Source organism: Staurois parvus, unplaced genomic scaffold (genome assembly GCF_062004578.1).
Source record: "Staurois parvus isolate SC_StPar_1 unplaced genomic scaffold, SC_StPar_1.0 ptg000192l, whole genome shotgun sequence".
NCBI lineage: Eukaryota > Metazoa > Chordata > Amphibia > Anura > Ranidae > Staurois > Staurois parvus.
This window is the reverse complement of record NW_028317988.1, coordinates 5370058-5390894: the sequence shown is the minus strand read 5'-3', so window position 1 is coordinate 5390894 and position 20837 is coordinate 5370058. Positions and strand designations below refer to the sequence as shown.

Genomic DNA, 20837 nt, shown 5'->3' with positions numbered 1-20837 from the left:
CTACACAGAACCAAAAATTGGCTTTGGCCCTGGGACTATTTAGGCACCATCAGATAAGAGGTCAATAAACCACAGCTCAAGGAACCCTTAGCAACCTCTGGAGGAACCTTAGTGTTCCAAAGAACCCTGGATGAGAATGGCTGGTCTAAGGGTCCAAGCTCACAGCATTGCTGATATTTCCTATTCAGGCTTTTGTTATAAAGTCACTGCACTCAATTAAAGGTGCCAAAGCTGCCTCCTTTTTACTGCTGATTACTTATCAATGGGAGAATGAGTTCATAAAAGTGAATCTGATTTTTTTAATTTTTACTACAATGTGATCTTGCTGACAGATACAGGTCATTATTCAGGCATGTTTACCATTAAAATTAAATAAAAAAAAATGGTGAACAAGTACCAAGTTTGTTCCTTTTGTGTTTGATTTTGAGAACTTCTAGTGGGTAGAACTCACCAACATCTGAATTAGAGAGAAGAGATTTAAAAAAAAGGGAGCTGTTTAAATAATAATTAGATTATTAATTGCTTCTGGTTGTGCTGGAGAGTCTGGATAGCAAGTTCTGATACTCAGCAAACCTTTAAAGGTTGGAGTGCTACTTTTGTTTATATAGAATTCAATAAAATTAAAATCTACTTACTCTTTCACCTCCTTTGAGCTGAAGTCCAGGTATCGGTTACTGACCCACTGGATCTCGAACCAATCCCGGAATCCATTGTTCCCACAGCATTTGAATTCAATTTGGAGCAAGTCGATGGTCTTCTTCATGAAACATCTGCCTGGGGTGTCTGTGTCCTTGTAGTACCTCATTCCATTCTTTAATCCATGTGACAGAGTACTCTCCAAGGACCCCCTGGTCACCAAACACATCACAGCGATGAAGAAGGTGAAGATATTGAACAGCAGACAGATAATCAGATAAGGTTTCAGCATAGGCTTCCACCTTGCAAATTTTGCAGGGTCCAGGGAATCGTAGCAGATTTTCCCAGCAAAAGCGTTGAGGGAACAGGCCAGCACACCCATAAATATTAGAGAGTTGGGCACAAAATGGCTTTCGGCATTATCCATCACCTCGCTCCTCTTCCTGAGCTCGATTTTTAGAAATATTCCCATGGTGAAGAGGGCGATGCCAGATAATACACAGCACCAATTCAACAGCCATAACCCCTGAGCCAACTTGACTCTTTTCCTCTGGTTAAATTTAATCTTCATCAGTGCCATGTTTGCAGTGGGCAGAGAGTTGATTTCTTGGGAACTTCAACAGTCGGTTGACAGAATGAAGGAATGTTGTATGGGGCCTCCCCTCATTCCACGAGTAGCTTCATTACTTGTGGCTCTTCCATGTTTGCCACCCTAACCTAAAGACGGAGGAGACACGACAACAACTCTTTCCTGAGTTATTAATAGCTCAGTCATTAAAGGGTAATTGACTGAAGGCAGCTACACCTATTGCTGGTGGCCCAGTCCCACCGAAGGAGAAGGAGCATGAAAGTTTCAGACGATTAAACCTACATGTGCAAGACGTCATCTAAATACTTCTAATCCTCTTCATCCCATTTGCAAGAATCTCTGCCAGCTCTGATAATCAGCAGATATAATCCTTGTTTTACTGCCTACTGAATTTCTCCTTTCACAAAGCCAGATACCTTTATACCAGATTTTATTAGCTGGCAATTAAATTTTTTTGTTTTTGGATATAGTAGGAGAGGAATCAAAGTCTTATCAGGTTAGTTTTTGCTGCTTGTTTCTCACTAAGGAAAATTCCCTTTACTTTTTGTCTTGGAGACACAAATCTCTCCAAAGTGAACAGAAATCCCATTTTACAGAGTTGTCATAGTGACATGTGGTCCACTGGAAGATTTTCTTTCAGTTTTTGCTCTGGTGGCAGCTGTAAAATTTAGTTTTTCCCATCAAGTTCTGTGTCAGTGACAGTGATCACCACGAAACATAACGAGAGTCGTTCTCCCCAATGAGGACACAGTCAGCAATTACAAACCAACAGAGGGTCCCACCCTTCCCCACTCCATTTAAAACTAAAAAAATGAATGTTGTCTTTACATGCACTTTAAATGAACACATAGTGCTCCTTGATTGTTCAGAGCTGAACTCTGGGTGAATAAAAAAGTTCATCACTGCTGTAGGGATGTGCCTACATTATAAGGGTTGATTGCTTATTTTGTCTAGGGGAGAGATGAAGAGAGATATACAGTACTTGCCTGATATTCCCCGCCAGGCCTGGACTGGGACAAAAAATAGGCCCGGGCATTTTAGACTGAACAGCCAATTTCCGGGGGTTACAAGGGTATTCACGGGGGCAGTTGGTGACGGAATATTTACGAAGTTGGTCCTGCGCACTGTAATATAAAAGAGACGGCACTGTAAAGGGTCACTGTATTGATTACAGTGCCCCTTTACAGTGCAGTCCCCTTTATATCACAGTGCCCCTTATATACAGTGAGGAACAGAAGTATTTGAACACCCTGCGATTTTGCAAGTTCTCCCACTTAGAAATCATGGAGGGGGCTGAAATTCACATTGTAGGTGCATTCCCACTCTGAGAGACAGAATTTAAAAAAAAATTCAGGAAATCACATTGTATGATTTTTAAAGAATTTATTTGTCTTGCACTGCTGAACAGAAGTATTTGAACACCTGAGAAAATCAGTGTTAATATTTGGTACAGAAGCCTTTGTTTGCAATTACAGAGGTCAAATGTTTCCTGTAGTTCTTGACCAGGTTTGCACACACTGCAACAGGGATTTTGGCCCACTCCTCTACACAGATCTCCTCTAGATCTGTCAGGTTTCGGGGCTGTCGCTGAGCAACACGGAGTTTCAGCTCCCTCCAAAGATGTTCTATTGCATTTAGGTCTGGAGACTGGCTAGGCCACTCCAGAACCTTGATATGCTTCTTACGGAGCCACTCTCTGGTTATCCTGGCTGTGTGCTGCGGTTCATTGTCATGTTGGAAGACCCAGCCATGACCCATCTTCAATGCTCTGACTGAGGGAAGGAGGTTGTTGCTCAAAATCTCACAATAAATGGCCCCATTCATCCTCTCCTTAATACAGTGCAGTCGTCCTGTCCCCTTCACAAAAAAGCACCCCCAAAGCATGATGTTAGCACCCCCATGCTTCACAGTAGGAATGGTGTTCTTGGGATGCAACTCATCCTTCTTTTTCCTCCAAACACGACGAGTGAAGTTTAGACCAAAAAGTTCTACTTTGGTCTCATCTGACCACATGACTTTCTCCCATGCCTCCTCTGGATCATCCAGATGGTCTTTGGCAAACTTCAGATGGGCCTGGACATGTGATGACTTGAGCAGGGGAACCTTCCGTGCAATGCATGATTTGAAACCATGACGGCGTAGTGTTCTACCGACAGTGACCTTTGAAACTGTGGTCCCAGCTCTCTTCATGTCATTGACCAGCTCTTCCCTTGTAGTTCTGGGCTGATTCCTCACCTTTCTTATCATCAGTGATACCCCACGAGGTGAGATCTTGCATGGAGCCCCAGTCCGAGGGAGACTGACAGTCATCTTTAGCCTCTTCCATTTTCTAACAATTGCTCCAACAGTTGATCTATTTTCACCAAGCTGCTTGGCGATTGTCCCGTAGCCCTTTCCAGCCTTGTGGAGGTCCACAATTTTGTCTCTGGTGTCTTTTGACAACTCTTTGGTCTTGTCCATGGTAGTAGTTGGCGTCTGATTGACTGTGGGGTGGACAGGTGTCTTTAAAGAGCTCAGACAGGTGCTACTAAGTTAGATTAATGAGTGGAGTAGAGGTGGACTTTTTAAAGGCACAGTAACAGATCTTTGAGAGTCTGAATTCTTGCTGGTTCTTAGGTGTTCAAATACTTATGTTCAGCAGTGCAAGACAAATAAATTCTTTAAAAATCTTACAATGTAATTTCCTGAATTTTTTTTTAATTCTGTCTCTCAGAGTGGGAATGCACCTACAATGTAAATTTCAGACCCCTCCATGATTTCTAAGTGGGAGAACTTGCAAAATCGCAGGGTGTTCAAATACTTCTGTTTCTCACTGTATTTAAAGAGATGGCCCAATCCAGCAAAGATACATCCCCATCCAGCAAAGAGACATCCCACATTCAGCAAAGAGACATCCCCATATAGCAAAGAGACATCCCAATCCACAAAGCGATGGGATGTCTTTTTGCTGGACAGGAATGTATCTTTGCTGGATGGGGATGTCCCTTCTTATACTGGGCTGTCTCTTTGCTGGATTGGGATGTCTCTTTGCTAGAACCAACTGAGCAAAGAGACAGCCCAATCCACCACCCGCTACAGACCTTTCACAGTGTGCTGGCCAGTGAAGGAGAGAGGCTGCCGTTGTCCCTCCAGTGCGGCTGTGTGCAGCAGCCAGCCGAGGAGGTGTCTGTGTGTCCTCGACGGATGCTTCCTGCTCTTCACTGAAGTCGTCACTGCTGCTCCTCCTGTCGGCCCTGCTTTAGGCATAACCGCACAGCGGTAGGTGAACGGTGGCCGCGGTCTGTGTTAGCTCTGTTCAGGTTGCGGTCGCCACTTAGCTCCTGCTGTGTGGCCAGTCATCAACAGGCAGCTCTTCTAAATCCTGGCGGCCCTGGCCCGCTGGGCAAATGCCCAGTGTGCCCTATGGCCAGTCCGGGTCTGCTCCCCGCACAAGACTAGTCACTTCAGCTCTGAACCCTCCACCGTCTAGTGGTCCTGAGCAATGGACTTTTCTTGATGTCATCAAGCCCACAGCTGGGTCATGGTGGAGCACCATTTGCAGGTGGAGCAGAGAGTCAAGCAGATATAAAGCTTTCTCCTATCCCCAGACAAAAATGAGCAATTAAACCTTGCAGTGCAGGCACTGCATGGGAAAACTTTTTCTTGCTCAGAGTTAGGCCTTAAAAGGAAAATCCTGGTTAAATTATGGTTATAATAAAATTTTCTAAAAGTATTGTTTTAGAAGACAAACTTATTTTTACTTGCTATCAGAGAATGTGATCAATAACTGTGTGACAATAAAATGAAAACAAAATATCTATGAAAACTGTTTTCAGGTATAAACATGGATTCTTGGGCCTTTTGGTGAAGATCAAGTGTAGTATCTCTTCAAGAACAGAATGCCGGCATTTCTTGACGCAATGGGGTGGGAGGGATCCTTTATCTTCTGGGTTGATTCTGACCTGGTTTACCAGGCTTGTCTCTGGATGAAGGCAGGACTCTCCCTAAATGCTAATGCCTTTCTGGTAGTAATGGGATTGCATTTTTCTGGCCAGGGGCTGGGAGGTGCAAGGAGCTCTTGGTGATGTGCCCCCTGGGAGTGGCGGTCCAGGGGTGCCAGAAAAACATTTTGGGCAGTCATACCCAACTCAGTTTTCACTGGCAATCGGTCATGTCATTTTTTGATTTACTTAAATACGCCTTTAGGGCAGGCCCTTTGGCCAGCTCAGAGTGATTGTTATATTGGGCAAATGGGCCACCTTATGCATGACACTTTCTATTTATTTGTACACTATTTATCATGGACACCAACACTGCACATGTGTTTTTATTTGTTTTTGTTTTTTTTTATTTTTATGCACAGAGACTGCTCTGATGTCAGAGGGAGGATCTGTGGTCTTTTTTCTCTCCCCAACCACGGGGGTCCCTCTTTGGGAAAGCTTCCTATGAAGTACTTGGAGGACTGGCTTTAGCAGGTCCCTAAGGAGCGGGGTCCACCTGGATTCAGCCTAAGTAGACCATAGAGTGTTTTGCCTTTGTCAGGATTGCACCCCAGGGAGTTCAGGGTGTCTCCTTTGAAGGTAGGACCTATACTGTACTCTCATGCTTGTTTTTGTGTGCTGTGATTTCACTTTTTTTTTGTTCAGAGGGTTTCAACAAGCACTGCACTGCGGAGTTCTGTGAAATACATTTTTTAAATGAATACACAGTACACTGTGGTTGTTTAAAGTGAAATTCTAGTATTATATGATTATAGTAACATTTCCAAAAAGTAGTGTAATGTCTGATAAGACAAACATATTTTTTACTTTCTTGGTCATCAGAGAATGTGATCAGTATCTTTGTGGGTGACAAAAACATGTATAATAAACCTGCTTGCAGGTATAGTGTGTAGACATGTAGAGATCGCTGCAGTAGCTTTTAAGCCCAATTGGCTCACCGACAACCAGCCTGTTGTCCTCCTCAAGATGTTATGTTTTATTTTGTTTTTTACTTTTCAGGCAGATGTTTCCAGGCAGTTCAGGGTACACAAGGTCTCCTTCCTCTTCAGTGTCACTGAGAAAGCCTGCATGATGCAGAGAGTAGTGCTAACATGATGACGTCAGTGATGCTTTCTGCATCATTACACCATCATTATAGGTCTCCATGGTGATGTCTCCTCAGTCGGTTGGTCCATGACACCCTACACTCACAGGACCTCCTCAATTACCTGAGTTAAATGATAATTAAGATTATTTAGTTTCATTTCTACGCCCTGCACAACATTGCAATGCAGTCCTATCAGTTTTTATCATTTTCAGGAATGCAGGATTCCTGGGTACTCCAATGTGTGCTATGGTTCCATCCACCAAAGTCACTACTGTGTCATGCAGTGACATAGAGTCTGAAGAATAGAACCACAGACATTTTTTTTCTTTATCTAGCAATAGTCACTTTAAAGCTGATGGATATGGACAACTTGCAGCTCCTCATCTGTGGATGAAGTACAAGTCTCAGTGTGAAAAAGGCAGATGGGATTACTGGGACTTATAGTTCCTGAACAGCTGGAAAGCCACACGAAACCTAAGGACTCAGACACAGCATTCTGAAATACAGTGGTGAAAATTTAAATTCCAACATCTACAGAAAATTAAAAGATTGTAATTAAGCTGAGCAAATTAATTAAATGTGCAATCTAGAATAATGATTTTAAATAAATTAAATAATCAGTAACAGGTAAGACCTCCCTTTGCAGCAATATAAGCAATTATTCTGTAATACATTTGATTGAAAAGGATGATGGATGGTTTCCTGAGTACAGCTTTCCAGACCAATGCAAAAATTAAAAAAAATTAATGAAATTCTCACTGTGTGCATTAGAATCTGCAGCAAGTCAGATACAGCTCTGCCTCCTTTCCTGGCTGGATAATGTCCAGCATCATCTCTCTTTCCCCCCCAACCCCAACCTTACTGTCTCTGGTCTGCTGCAAACAAAGTTAGTAAGGGGGCTGAAGGACATCAATTATGAAGAAATCTACAAAAGTTATTCTCCTTGGAGAGGAGACACTTAAGAGGGGATAAGACTGCAAGGGGTTCTTTACTGTTAGAGCAGTGAGGATGTGGAACTTCGTCATCTGTATTCAACCAAAGTTGAACTAAATGGACTGGTGTCTATTTTTCAACCTTACTATGTAACTATGATTTCAGTTCTTTCATACATGAATGCTCAGCATGTGGGTGTTACCTAAGGAAATCTGCATTCAAATGCAGCCTGCCTAGGAGTTCCCACTCCTCCAGACTGACATCCACTCATCAAGAAATTTTGATATTTGTATAACTTCTCTCAACAGCCAGTCCACTGCATGCTGAGGGCTATTAAGAGCAGTGCGGAGGTGGTTGTTGTGATTTAGCAGGATGCTTTGTACAGTACCCTGCCAGCTCTATCAACATCCAGGAATTGCCTGTATTGCAGAGATGCACAGATGCCCAGTGATGACACAAGTGGGCCCAAATGAAGTCATGAAAATGGAAAGGCACGTTTTGCACTATGTCTCTGTGTGGAGGCAGCCATCTTGGTAGCAGCAGAGATTTGCTGCCTCATGTCAGAACCTCCAGCAAGGAAAACAGTGAGCAGCACAGCAGTGAAATCAAACTTAAACTCTCCTGAGACTAGCAGGACAGATGGAATAGTGCCTTATATTTACTCAACAGATAAACAGATATGTGGCTGTCAAGAGGAACTCAAGACAAAAACGTTTATTTTTCAGGGTAAGGATTTGGCATAATTAAGAATTCTAGATGTTCACTATAACAAAGTAAATGTTTACTCTTTAGGTTCAGTTCCACTTTAAAGTAGAATAGGTAAACTTTTCTTTTTCATTTTGGATTGAGTAAAGGAAGGGTTGTAATCCCTGTCAGTTTTTTTTGCCATTCTAGTGCCATTGGGGAGATTTACTGTCACTTCCTGTTCCATAACCTAAAAAGGAAGCGAGGGGAAATACCTGCAAATTAGGGAAATGCCTTGCCCCCAGGTTACCAGAACTAGTGTCCCCATTCAAAGATTTTAACCTCTATTACTTTTCTGGGGACAACTCAAAATGTGGGATTTTCTTTTAATTCCACTTTCTAGGACAAATAGAGAGGATGAATCTCCCTAATGGGAGCATAGACGGCATAAAATCTGACAGGTATTCTAATCCCTCTTCACTCTATCCAAAACTAAAAAAAAAAAAAGTTTTATTTTAAGGCTTTGTGCAGATTCCTTTTATTTCGAATGACAACATATATACAATACAATCTGTTGCCATTTGCCACTTCTGTGTTTTTTTTTTTTTGTATTTCAATGTTTTTATTAATTTATAAACAATTTAAGAAGACAGGAGCAGCAAAACACACCCACACACGGGCTATCAGTGACTTCTGTGTTCTTTAAACCAGGATGGTATGTATTTTGTTAAGTACAAGCCACGTGTATTTGTATACAAGAGCCATAGCAGTCCGGATGTACTTTACATAGAGGGGCGGTATTCAGAAGTACAGAAGGCGTTGCATGCAAGCGGTGGAGGTTAAGCCTGTAAAAGCCCAGTGCTCAGGACACCCATAATCTAACCCCCGTAAGCCTGTGACCTAGTATACATTATGCTTGTGATTAGCAGGTAGACAGATAAGTGGCAACTTCCACAACCGGCTAACTGACCTAATATTTCACCCTCTCTCCTGCCAAAATTAGAATGAAGAACTCTCACTTCAGACATTCATGGAAGCTGGCCTCGAAGTCATAGTAAAACAGCACACATAGATGTAGGTTCAATTCACTAAGCTTTGATACATGTGTACTGTAACAAACAAGAATTCTGATTAATATGGGGACAGCTTTTGGGTTTATTTTCTTCTTTGCAACTTGAAGGAATCTGCCCCTGTGGGTTTGTTGTAGTACAACTATTTTTTTTAAGTGAATGGATTCATTTGTAAGAATGATAGTATGAAAAAAGGTCAATTATAACAAGTAACTGATTCTGGCATAATGAGAACATGAACACTTAGCCTGGATTCACATGGGAGGTCCTTAACAATCACCTACTATATGGTAGGGCCGATGAACGGTTAGACTGGATTCACATGGCAGGCCTTTGACAATCACCTACTACAGGTGAAACTCGAAAAATTAGAATATCGTGCAAAAGTTCATTTATTTCAGTAATGCAACTTTAAAGGTGAAACTAATATATGAGATAGACTCATTACATGCAAAGCAAGATAGTTCAAGCCATGATTTGTCATCATTGTGATGATTATGGCTTACAGCTCATGAAAACCCAAAATCCACAATCTCAGAAAATTAGAATATCACATGCAATCAATAAAACAAGGATTGTACATAGAACAATATCGGACCTCTGAAAAGTATAAGCATGCATATGTACTCAGTACTTGGTTTGGGCCCCTTTTGCAGCAATTACTGCCTCAATGCGGCGTGGCATGGAAGCTATCAGCCTGTGGCACTGCTGAGGTGTTATGGAAGACCAGGATGCTTCAATAGCGGCCTTCAGCTCTTCTGCATTGTTCGGTCTCATGTCTCTCATCTTTCTCTTGGCAATGCCCCATAGCTTCTCTATGGGGTTCAGGTCAGGTGAGTTTGCTGGCCAATCAAGCACAGTAATCCCACGGTCATTGAACCAGGTTTTGGTGCTTTTGGCAGTGTGGGCAGCTGCCAAGTCCTGCTGGAAAATGAAGTCAGCATCCCCATAAAGCTCATCTGTGGAAGGAAGCATGAAGTGCTCCAAAATCTCCTGGTAGACGGCTGCGTTGACCCTGGACTTAATGAAGCACAGTGGACCAACACCATCAAATGACATGGCTCCCCAAATCAACACAGACTGTGGAAACTTCACACTGGACTTCAAGCATCTTGCAGTGTGTGCCTCTCCATTCTTCCTCCATACTCGGGGTCCTTGGTTTCCAAATGAGATGCAAAAGTTGCTCTCATCAGAAAAGAAGACTTTGGACCACTGAGCAACAGACCAGGTCTGTTTTTCTTTAGCCCAGGTAAGACGCTTCTGATGTTGTTTGTTGTTCAGGAGCGACTTGACAAGAGGAATACGACATTTGAAGCCCATGTCCAGGATCCGTCTGTGTGTGGTGGCTCTTGATGCACTGACTCCAGCCTCAGTCCACTCCTTGTGAAAGTCCCCAACACATTTGAATGGCCTTTTCCTGACAATCCTCTCCAGGCTGCGGTCATCCCTGCTGCTTGTGCACCTTTTTCTTCCACACTTTTCCCTTCCACATAACTTTCTATTAATGTGCTTTGATGCAGCACTTTGGGAACATCCAACTTCTTTTGCAATTACCTTTTGAGGCTTTCCCTCCTTATGGAGGGTGTCAACGATGGCTTTCTGCACAACTGTCAGGTCAGCAGTCTTTCCCATGATTGTGATTCCTACTGAACCAGGCTGAGAGACCATTTAAAGTCTCAGGAACCCTTTGCAGGTGTTATGGCTTAATTAGCTGATTAGAGTGGGACACTTTGAGCCGAGAATATTCCACCTTTTCACAACATTCAAATTTTCTGAGATTGTTGATTTGGAGTTTTCATGAGCTGTAAGCCATAATCATCACAATTATGACAAATCACGGCTTGAACTATCTTGCTTTGCATGTAATGAGTCTCATATATTAGTTTCACCTTTTAAGTTGTATTACTGAAATAAAAGAACTTTTGCACGAAATTCTAATTTTTTGAGTTTCACCTGATGACGGCCGATGAACAGTTAGTCTGGATTCACATGGCAGGCCTTTGACAATCACCTACTATATGGTAGGGTCAATGAATGGTTAGCCTGGATTCACATGGGAGGTCCTTGATAATCACTTATTATATGGTAGGGTCAATAAACGGTTAGCCTTGATTCACATGGGAGGTCCTTGACAATCGTTTGTTATATGGTGGGGCTGAAGTAGTAAAACAGAATTGACGTTCACAAATGCATGGATATGAGGCAGTGTGACCCAGATTTTTTTCTTCAGGCTTTGTTTACATGTGTGTTACACGGCTCCTCCCAATACACATGCTATATTGCAGAGCAGTGGTTCCCCGATTATGTGGTTTCTCTGCCAGCTATAATCACATGCAGGATAGAAGCTTCATTCACAACACAAGCTTAAAGCCTGCAAATAACACTGCAGCCAAGAAATGTCAGATACAATTACAGTATTAAAATTATTGGTATAATAAAAAAAGGCTTTAAAACCATGTACCTAAATGAATGCCTGACATGTCTTTAATTCATAGAGTTGTAGTTAAAGTGGTTCAAAAGCCTGGACAGTTATTTCCTTAATGGATTCCCTGCATTAAGGAAAAAATGTCCCAATGTTTGTCTCCTCACCCCCCTGCCTTTATACTTACCGAGTCCTCTCAATCCAGGGCTGTGTCAGTCTGCAGCAGCTCTCTCCTCTCTCTCCGCTCACAGTGGCAGCAGTGGAAGCCATTGGCTCCTGCTGCTGTAAATCAAGTTGAGTGAGAAGAGAGCAGGCATGGTGCTGAGCCGTAGTACATGTGCCAATAGACACACACAGCCCAGTTCGGGATTGAGCCCGCAGGTGGGCCACCATAGGAAGTGGCTTTCTATGGTGACAAATCAAGAAGAGAAGGAGCCAAGAACACCAGTAGGGGACCACAGAAGAGGAGGTTTGGGGCCACTCTGTGTAAAGCAATTGCACACAGTAGGTAAGTATAACATGTTTGTAAAGGTAATTTTTATTTTTAATTAAAATAACAAATGCTTTAGGTTAACGGATTCATGCTGATGCTGTAATTTGGTCTGGGCATCTAGACTTCAGTGACCTTGAAGAGATGTTATTTATATTAAACTGATCATACTACAGACAGATTGTGGCCTTATGTTGAGGAGATCAGCTTGAGACTCTTTGGAGATCATTCAGAATTCACCAACATTTTGCATTTGACCTCCTACCTGCATTTCACCGGCTTCCTGCAGGTGCATGGGAACGCAAAAACTGTCTTGAAGGGAACACAAGCCCATTTATACAGATCCTTACAAAGATGACAGATCCCTACAGACAAACCACACTGAACATTAAAACAAAAATTTTATTTAATTAAGGAGAGCATTTAATCAGAGAAAATTTGAAGCAAATGTATTTTTAAGAAACCTCTTTAACAGATTAGATTGTGTAATAAATTAACAGTGAAAAAATATCAACTTTAAAGCTATAGTAAGTTCGATTTAATATACATCGACACCAGCAAGAACAGAAATACGGAAGCCTCCACTGCTGCCAAGAACAAGGAATGATTTAAAGCAGGACTGAAACTTATGAGCAGGCAGGCTATTTATCACAGAAAAGACATTCACGTCTCTTCTGCAATAATGTACACCTACCTGCCTGCTCTCAGTCTTCTGTGGCATGTAAATGGAGCTGACATGTGTAGCTCAGTTTATATAGCCAGCATGGTCCCTTGTGTGTCAGAATGACCGACTCCTGTGCAGAAGTTACTGTCAACCTGCATCAGCCAGCCAATCTAGACAACCAAAGGCTGGCACCCGGAATGAGCAGTGGAGAAGATGAGAGTTCTGTTGAGGGACCCCCTCCTGGACTTCAGACCAACAAGAAGTAGTGAGAATGATAACTTCAGTTCCACTTTAAAGCTGAACTCCAGGTAGATATAAAAAAAAAATGTAACTAAGAAAAATTGTTAAAGCTTAATCTTAGTGCTGGGGACAGTACAACAATGAATGAAAAGCCTCCCTTCAAATCTTCCATTCATAGATGCGGTACTATTGGTTCTCACAATAAAAAGCGTTCTATGAATGGAGGAGGTGGATGTTTCATTCATCCACTCCATTCGTTCATTGTGGAAACAGATAGTACAGCTACTGCGAATGAAGGAGGGGGTCCAAAAGAGCTGCCAGGTCTGCACATTTGACAAAATGCCTGTGACAGGTGCAGCCTATTAACCTCATGTAACACCACAAGATCACAACTACAAGAGCATCTGGTAGTGGTACACTGAAATGAAAATTCCAGTTTGAAAACCGAAAATTCAGGATGCACTTGGCTGCAAACCGAGTCGGAAAGTTTTTTTTGTTTTGTTTTTTAAATGCTAATTTAATGTGGCTGGTGTTTTTGCATTGAAGTCTATGGGATACAATTTTGCATTAAAGTCACCAAGGGGCATTTTTGCATTAAAGTCAATGGGATGCAATTTTACACTGAAGTCAACAGGACGCGATTTTGCACTGAAGTCTATGGGACGTGGCATTCCATTATTGACACTTTTTTTCCTATTGGCAAAATTACGATAACACTGTTTTCAGTCAATCATTTTTGGTGGTAGATATATCGGTGCATTCCTAGTATCTGGAGGGCAGAGGACTGAAGATTTAAAGCAACACACACAGCAGCCACCAACACAAGGAATACTTTTTATGCATTGTAAGTGCCATCCCTGGTGTTGATTAGTGAAATAAGTGTTTTGTTTTATTGGTTTTTTTAAAGTTAAAGGAGAAGTACAGCCAAACCTCTTTTGGCTGTACTTCTGTGGATCACAGGAGTGCAGTTTGTTCTGCACTCCTGTGACCCGTTTTCAGCTGAAAGCAGGCTGAAGTCGGGATCCACCCCAGAGTCTGGAGCGGCACCTAGCTCAGCCTCTAAGTGATGTGCTGAGAGCCTGAGACAGCTGCTCCTTCCACAGCCCAGCACCCCAGTGAGCATGGAGGTGGGCTGCAGAGCAGACAGCAGTGACTGACAGTCACCGCTCTCTGCTCAGAATGGCTGTGAGAACTCAGCGATCAGCAGTGATGTGATCGCCGAGTTCTCACCCTTACAGCCGGGGGATAATAGATGCAGCACCGAACCGATGTTGCATCTACCTAGGTAAGTGTCATTTGGGGGAAAATAATATCCCATACTTCTGTAGCTTTACGTTCTGGGCAACACACAGATTCATATAGTTCTGAATCCCTGGGAAAAATATAATTTGAGTACAGCACAATGCAGCAGTGTGAAAAAAAAACAAAACTTTAAAGTTTCTTTAAAGGCAAACTGAATGGTTGGCAGTGTAAATGACAGCACTTCTTTGGTGGGAGACAAGTTAAATTGACTCTGTTGCTAAACTGAAAGTTTAAAGCAATACTCAGGGCACAAAAATTTTCATTCAAAAATAATGCTCAATAGCCACAAATGGAAATCTACCTTGCGTGCACCAAATGCCTTTGCAAACCTAGATACTACCTTGTAATTTAGTAGTCACATCATCACTGCTCTGTAAAGCCTGTGCAGAAAGCAGAGCTATGAGAGGGGACAACAGCCTCCACCAACTACAGGCTGTCTGCAGAGAACTACAGGTGGGGGCGGAGACAAGACCAGTCACCCTGCACAAGGAGAGAGAGCAGCAGTGACTGGTCTTTGATACAGGACGCTTCTGTACAGAGGCAAAGTATCACACTGGATTAGTGCACAGATCAGAAATACATAAAGCTCACCAAAATTCCAGTGGGAATGCACATCTGTTGTATTTGGACAATATTTGGTTATCCTGGTGATCCCATAAGAGCAAAGAAATAAATACTTCTCCCTCTTCCTACACAACTAAACTCCACTAATATAGAACAATCACGCCCCCCCCCCCTTCCGCAATCACAATATCCCTTCAGAAGCACTTCTGACTTCCCTTTTACCTATTAACTTTTTTTTAAGTACATAAACTTTAGAGTTTAGCAATAGAGTCACTTAATGTGTGGAGTTGCCCATCAGATTACAGACCCAATAGTTTCATATATACCCCACAGACAAGTCCTGCATGCTATCTGTATGGAGTAACAATTCAGGCACCCCTGTTAATAAGGTGGATGTAAAGTTTTGTTTGCATTGAATAATCAATACTGCAGGTATAGCACAGTACTTTGATGGGTGTGATCCTGCTGTATTATAGTCCCCTAGCAGTCATACATCAGTTCACTCGTCTAATCACACAGAGGAAGAAAACATGATACCTCATTTTATGGAATGAAAAGTGAGAACTTTTAAGGGGTGGGGGAACTCTAACTGGGCAGACCTTGCTACCATACTAAGCAGGACTTCACAGTAGTTCCAGGTATAGGGAGCAATCAACAGATCTGCAGGGGCCCAGGGTAGCTCCAGGTGCACGGAGCCCACAGAAGATCTGCAGGACCCAGCTCTAAATGAAGGGATCCAGGATAATATTTTGTAAACAATTCAACCTTGAAATCATAGGGAAGCTTTGCTGTGTCAATCAGTGCAATCTATCAAAGGGGCTCCCCGGGAGCCATTCAACCCCAGTCCACCAATGTGGAAATGGCATAATCTATAAAAAAAAAAAAAAAAAAAAAAAAAAAAAAGCATATGGGATGGGGTGTCTCTTAAGAGTAGCTGTCAGCAATGTGATCACGGATAGCTAATGAGTATATCCTCCCCTTGTTTGCTGGCTGTTCGAACACACGCATGTAAAACAGCAGACAGACTTAATATGGGTGGAGATATCCTCCTTAGCCCACTGTGATCACATCGCTGACAACTGCTCTTGAGCTGGGCACACACACAAAGATTATTTTCAATCAACCATCATTGTGCAAAGTAGATGGAGGAATCTCCTGCTGCGGCTACTGTATTCTGATAGCTTCAGCCAGCACCCGTCAGAATACCTGAACAGTGGCTGCACCTGACTGGATGCAGCCACAGTTTGCTTGACAATTTTTTGTCCCAGCCCTTTGGATTTTTCAATCTAGAGATGTTGGGATGAAAGTGAATGACAGGGCCACCCATGTAGAGAATTCAATTATGTACCCGGATTTAGAAGCACCCTCTCCCTATATGTTTTTTTAGAAGATCTATAGGAACCCAGAATAGTTAGAGGTGGGGGGAGCCAGTAGTAGATCTGCAGAATCCTAGGGCAGTTCTTGGTGGAGGAATCCCATAGAGCAGGGGTGGCCAACCTGCGGCTCTCCAGCTGCTGCAGGACTACAAGTTCCATCATGCCACTGCAAGTCAGTAACTTCCCATCTTTGCAATGCCTCATGGGAAATGTAGTTCCACAACAGCTGGAGAGCCACAGGTTAGTCACCCCTGCAGAGGCTCTTCAGGACCCCAGAGCAGCTCCAAGTAAAAGGATCATCACAATTTATGCACAGTCAGAGAGTAGCTCATGGTGAACAGGGCCTACAGAAGATATGTAGGACCCCAGAGAAGCTCTTGGTGGAGGGAGTCCATAGAGGATCTGCAGGACTCCAGAGTAACTCTTGGTGGAGGGAGCCCATAGAGGATCTGCAGGACCCCAGAGTAGCTCTTGGTGGAGGGAGTCCATAGAGGATCTGCAGGACTCCAGAGTAACTCTTGGTGGAGGGAGCCCATAGAAGATCTGCAGGACGCAAGAGCAGCTCCAGGTGAAAGGATCCATCAATAGTTCTGCAGCGACCTAGACTTGCTCCAGCTGAATGGGACCACAGAAGATCTGCAGGGCCCCAGACTAGCTTTTGGTGGAGGGATCCCATTGAAGATTTGCAGTACCCCAGAGTAGCTCCAGCTGAAAGCAGTCCACAGAAAATATGCAGTATCGCAGAGTAGCACCAGTTGAACAAAGACATCAAAGGTTCAACAAGGTCCTATAAAAGCTCCAGGTGCACGGGACCAGAGAAGATCTGCAGGGCCCCAGAGTAGCTCTAAAGGAAGGTATCCATCAGGAGATCCATGCAGTCCTCCCCAGTATCCAGCACAGGTCTGACTGAATTCCTTACGGCATATTGATTTCTATGTAAGTAAAATGCAACTGAGGCCCCCCAGTGAACACAGCACAGTATGAGGTTTCACTTCCAGTGAGTGACCCTCTCCTCCTCGGGGATCACACTCCAGTTTGGAGACTTCACCCCCATAGCCAGCCAGTTGAAGTCGTCCACCTGGTCCCAGTTGTTGCGGCTCCTGTCCAGCCCAGACAGCCGGTAGTCCTCCAGGATCTCCGGGTAGCTCCAGGTGAAGGGGGAGAACCTCAGATTGGTGCAGTCCTCGATGATGGCCCGGCTGGTGACGTGCAGGTAGAAGCGGCTGTCGCGGGTGGTGTGGGTGCGCAGCTGCTGGCAGGGAAAGGCGAAGAGGCAGTCGCGGCAATTGTCCACGAAGATGGAGGTGGAGACGGGCCCACACAGCACCCGGCACCCACTCAGCTCCCTGAGGTGCAGGGTGGCGGGGTTGCCGCTCAGGGTGATGGTACAATCCCGCAGTTGGCTCAGTTGGACGTCCTTCTGACAGATCTCCTGGGCGTCCATGAACAGCGCCTGGCCGGAGAGACCCTGGAAGCCGCACTGGGCCTCTGGTTGGGCTGGGATGTCCTTGCCCGGGTTGGGCGTAGTGGGTCGGACTGCGGTGGTGGCGCCGGGCGCACCTTCCTTCTTCCGGGACTTGAAGGCGAATTTCTTCTTGGGTTGGATCTGCTGGCGGCGGGCGTCCAGGACACTCTGCAGGCGGGTGAGCTGCTCCTGGGCCTGACGGGTGTCATAGGAAGGCAGGAACATGACACTGTCATTCAGCAGCTTCTGCAGCCCCTGAATCCGCCCGGCGGCCTCCTCCAGCAGCCCCGGCCCACCTTCCCCGCTCAGAGCCTCCTCTATAGCCGCCCGCTCCTGGCCGAAGCTGGCGTTAAAGTAGCCGCTCTTCTCCTCCTGCACGGCCTGCTCCTCCTTCTCCTGCCGCTTCTTCTCCACCTCCCGCTGCCGCTCCTCATCCCTCCGCTGCAGCCGCTCCGGTACACGAGGCCTCTCCGCCGCCCCGGCTTCCATGGTGACAGCTGAGTAACCGCCGCGCTCCTCGATGACGTCAGGCGTCCGGTCAGTTGACCCCGCACTGCGCCTGCGCTCCTGACGATCTTGCTTTTGGCTGGCCTCGAGACGTCACCGGTAGGCGACGGGACTCGTATGCAGTGGGGAGCTCACGTGTGTGTGTGATCCGAGGATGGGGAAGAGGAAGCAGAGGAGGAGGAGGGATGAGGATATCAGCACATTGAGCAAGAAGCAGAAGAAGCATCTGAAGGAATTCGGGGAGCAGCATCCATTCTATGACCAGTGAGCATGGCCTGAGTGTTAAAGTGCACTTCATCTCATGTGTAACCCCTTCAGTACCGGGCACTTCCACCTCCTTCCTGCCCAGGACAATTCTCAGCTTTCAGCACTGTCACACTTTGACAATTGCGCAGTCATGCAACAATATGACATTTTTATCATTTTTTTCACACAAATAGAGCATTCTTTTGATGGTATTTAATTAATACTGGGCAGGTAATTTCTCTCCTTCACTGATGTGCGCTGATAAGGAGGCACTGATAGGTGGTAATGATGGGCACTGATAAGGAGGCACTGATAGGTGGTAATGATGGGCACTGATGAGGCACTGATAGGTGACAAGGATGGGCACTGATGAGGAGGCACTGATAGGTGGTAATGATGGGCACTGATAAGGAGGCACTGATAGGTGGTAATGATGGGCACTGATGAGGCACTGATAGGTGACAAGGATGGGCACTGATGAGGAGGCACTGATAGGTGGTAATGATGTGCACTGATAAGGAGGCACTGATAGGTGGTAATGATGGGCACTGATGAGGCACTGATAGGTGACAAGGATGGGCACTGATGAGGAGGCACTGATAGGTGGTAATGATGGGCACTGATGAGGTACTGATAGGTGGTAATGATGGGCACTGATGAGGCACTGATAGGTGACAAGGATGGGCACTGATGAGGAGGCACTGATAGGTGGTAATGATGGGCACTGATGAGGTACTGATAGGTGACAAGGATGGGCACTGATGAGGAGGCACTGATAGGTGGCAATGATGGGCACTGATAGGTAGCAATGATGGGCACTGATGAAGAAGCAATGATGGGCACTGATGAGGAGGCACTGATAGGTGGCAATTATGGGTACTGATAAGTGGCAATGATGGGCACTGATAGGTGGCAATGATGGGCACTAATGAGGAGGCACTGATAGGTGGCAATTATGGGTACTGATAAGTGGCAATGATGGGCACTGATAGGTGGCAATGATGGGCACTAATGAGGAGGCACTGATAGGTGGCAATGATGGGCACTGATAGGTGGCAATGATGGGCACTAATGAGGAGGCACTGATAGGTGGCAATGATTGGCACTAATAAGCAGCTATCATGGGCACTGACTGGCAGGACTGATGGGCACTATTTGGCAGCACTGATTGGCATTGATAGGCAGCACTGTTGCAGCTGCACTGATAATCCATGCCCTGATTATCAGTGTAGATGTCCCGTTTCACACTTGCGGTTATCAGCAGTACTTTTCTCACGCTCTGACAGTGTGACGAAAGTACTGCCAATAACGGGCACGTGTGTTTACATCGCGATCGGCTGTGATTGGATGCAGCTGATCATGTAAAGGGCCGCTGTGATTGGCCCTTTACCGTGATTTGTGATCTGCTCTCCCAGAACTGGACGACCGAGCTGTAGCCGTCATCCAGCTATAGCACAGTCGGCAAGCTGTTAATATGCGTATATGGGGACATACTAAAAGGAAAGACTGAATGGAATGCCCATAGACTTTAACAAGGGGGTGGAATGGCCACAGAGAATAATGGATAACACAAATATAAACTCATTTACAAACATCATAATTTGAATGAGGAAAGAACAAAGAGAGGGCGCACAGGCCTAGTGCATAATTTGCCCTGGGACTTTAGATGAGGCGCAACACACCTAACCAATAATTGAATAATATATACATTTATTGACAAATAGATACAATTTCCATAAGATAACATGAAACTGATTTGTGATACTTATGCAGGCCATAGACGGGGAGAAAACCGGCTGAAAATTCGTCCAAAAAAATAATTGGCCGATTTTCGGATCGTTAGTGGCTGAATTGGTCGGTAGGTTTTCTTGATTCTTACAAATTTTTTTTAATCGTTCATGTTGGGAAAAAAAACGTCCGATTTTGCCCTTCGGCCGATTTTCACGGCAATGATGGGCAAATCGGACGATCTTTTTCCCGATTAAAAAAATGCACATGAGCCGTGACCAAAGAAAAAGAAGAACATCTATATCTATTTGTATCCATACAAATAGATACAATGTTTGCAACCGCAATACTTAGAAATGTCAAATCTATTAGCGGTGTCCCTGCAGAGAGCTCCGCTATGATATTTGACAGTTAAAAGTATTGTGGTTGCAACATTGTATCTATTTGTATCCGAATAGAAACATCTGTATCCAAAATAGATACAAATAGATACAATATTGCAACTTTTTTTTCTTATTCATATTCTATTTCTTCTTCTTTTAAATGTCAAATATAGTAGAGCTCTCTGCAGGGACACCGCTATTATATTAATTGCTGGCCGTAGACGGAACAAAAAACCGACTTTTTTTTTACCAATGGTGGTAACGCCGGCTGATTGAACGACCGATTTTTCGTTTTTCTAAAAAAAAAAAAAAACGGGTGATTTTCTCCCTGTCTATGGCCTGCATAAAAAACAGAAAAGTTACGGCAGAAAAATACCGAGTGGTCCATTGAGCCTGCTCTTCTTTTTTTTTTTAGATGGGGGGGGGGTGTTTGGTTTTCTGTTTTGTCTGAGTATAGATCTATACTTGTCA

At 44.3% G+C, this 20837-nt stretch overlaps 3 protein-coding genes across 3 annotated transcripts in view; 1 reads left to right on the top strand and 2 right to left on the bottom strand.

Annotated features, from left to right (window-relative positions):
* Positions 1-1458, bottom strand: part of PRPH2 (peripherin 2) — a 31436-nt gene extending 29978 nt beyond the window's left edge. Inside the window, exon 1 of the mRNA XM_089677817.1 lies at positions 636-1458. Coding sequence (XP_089533943.1) covers positions 636-1216 — 581 coding nt within the window. The 5' untranslated portion in view covers positions 1217-1458. The remainder of the gene's footprint in view (positions 1-635) is intronic.
* A 10821-nt stretch (positions 1459-12279) lies between these two features.
* Positions 12280-18044, bottom strand: TBCC (tubulin folding cofactor C). The gene has a single exon (XM_089677816.1). The coding sequence runs from the start codon at positions 17989-17991 to the stop codon at positions 17026-17028; it is 966 nt and encodes a 321-aa protein (XP_089533942.1). The 5' UTR covers positions 17992-18044; the 3' UTR covers positions 12280-17025.
* Positions 18045-18117: 73 nt separating this feature from the next.
* UTP25 (UTP25 small subunit processome component) overlaps positions 18118-20837 on the top strand; it is a 54287-nt gene continuing 51567 nt past the window's right edge. Inside the window, exon 1 of the mRNA XM_089677815.1 lies at positions 18118-18273. Coding sequence (XP_089533941.1) covers positions 18164-18273 — 110 coding nt within the window. The 5' untranslated portion in view covers positions 18118-18163. The remainder of the gene's footprint in view (positions 18274-20837) is intronic.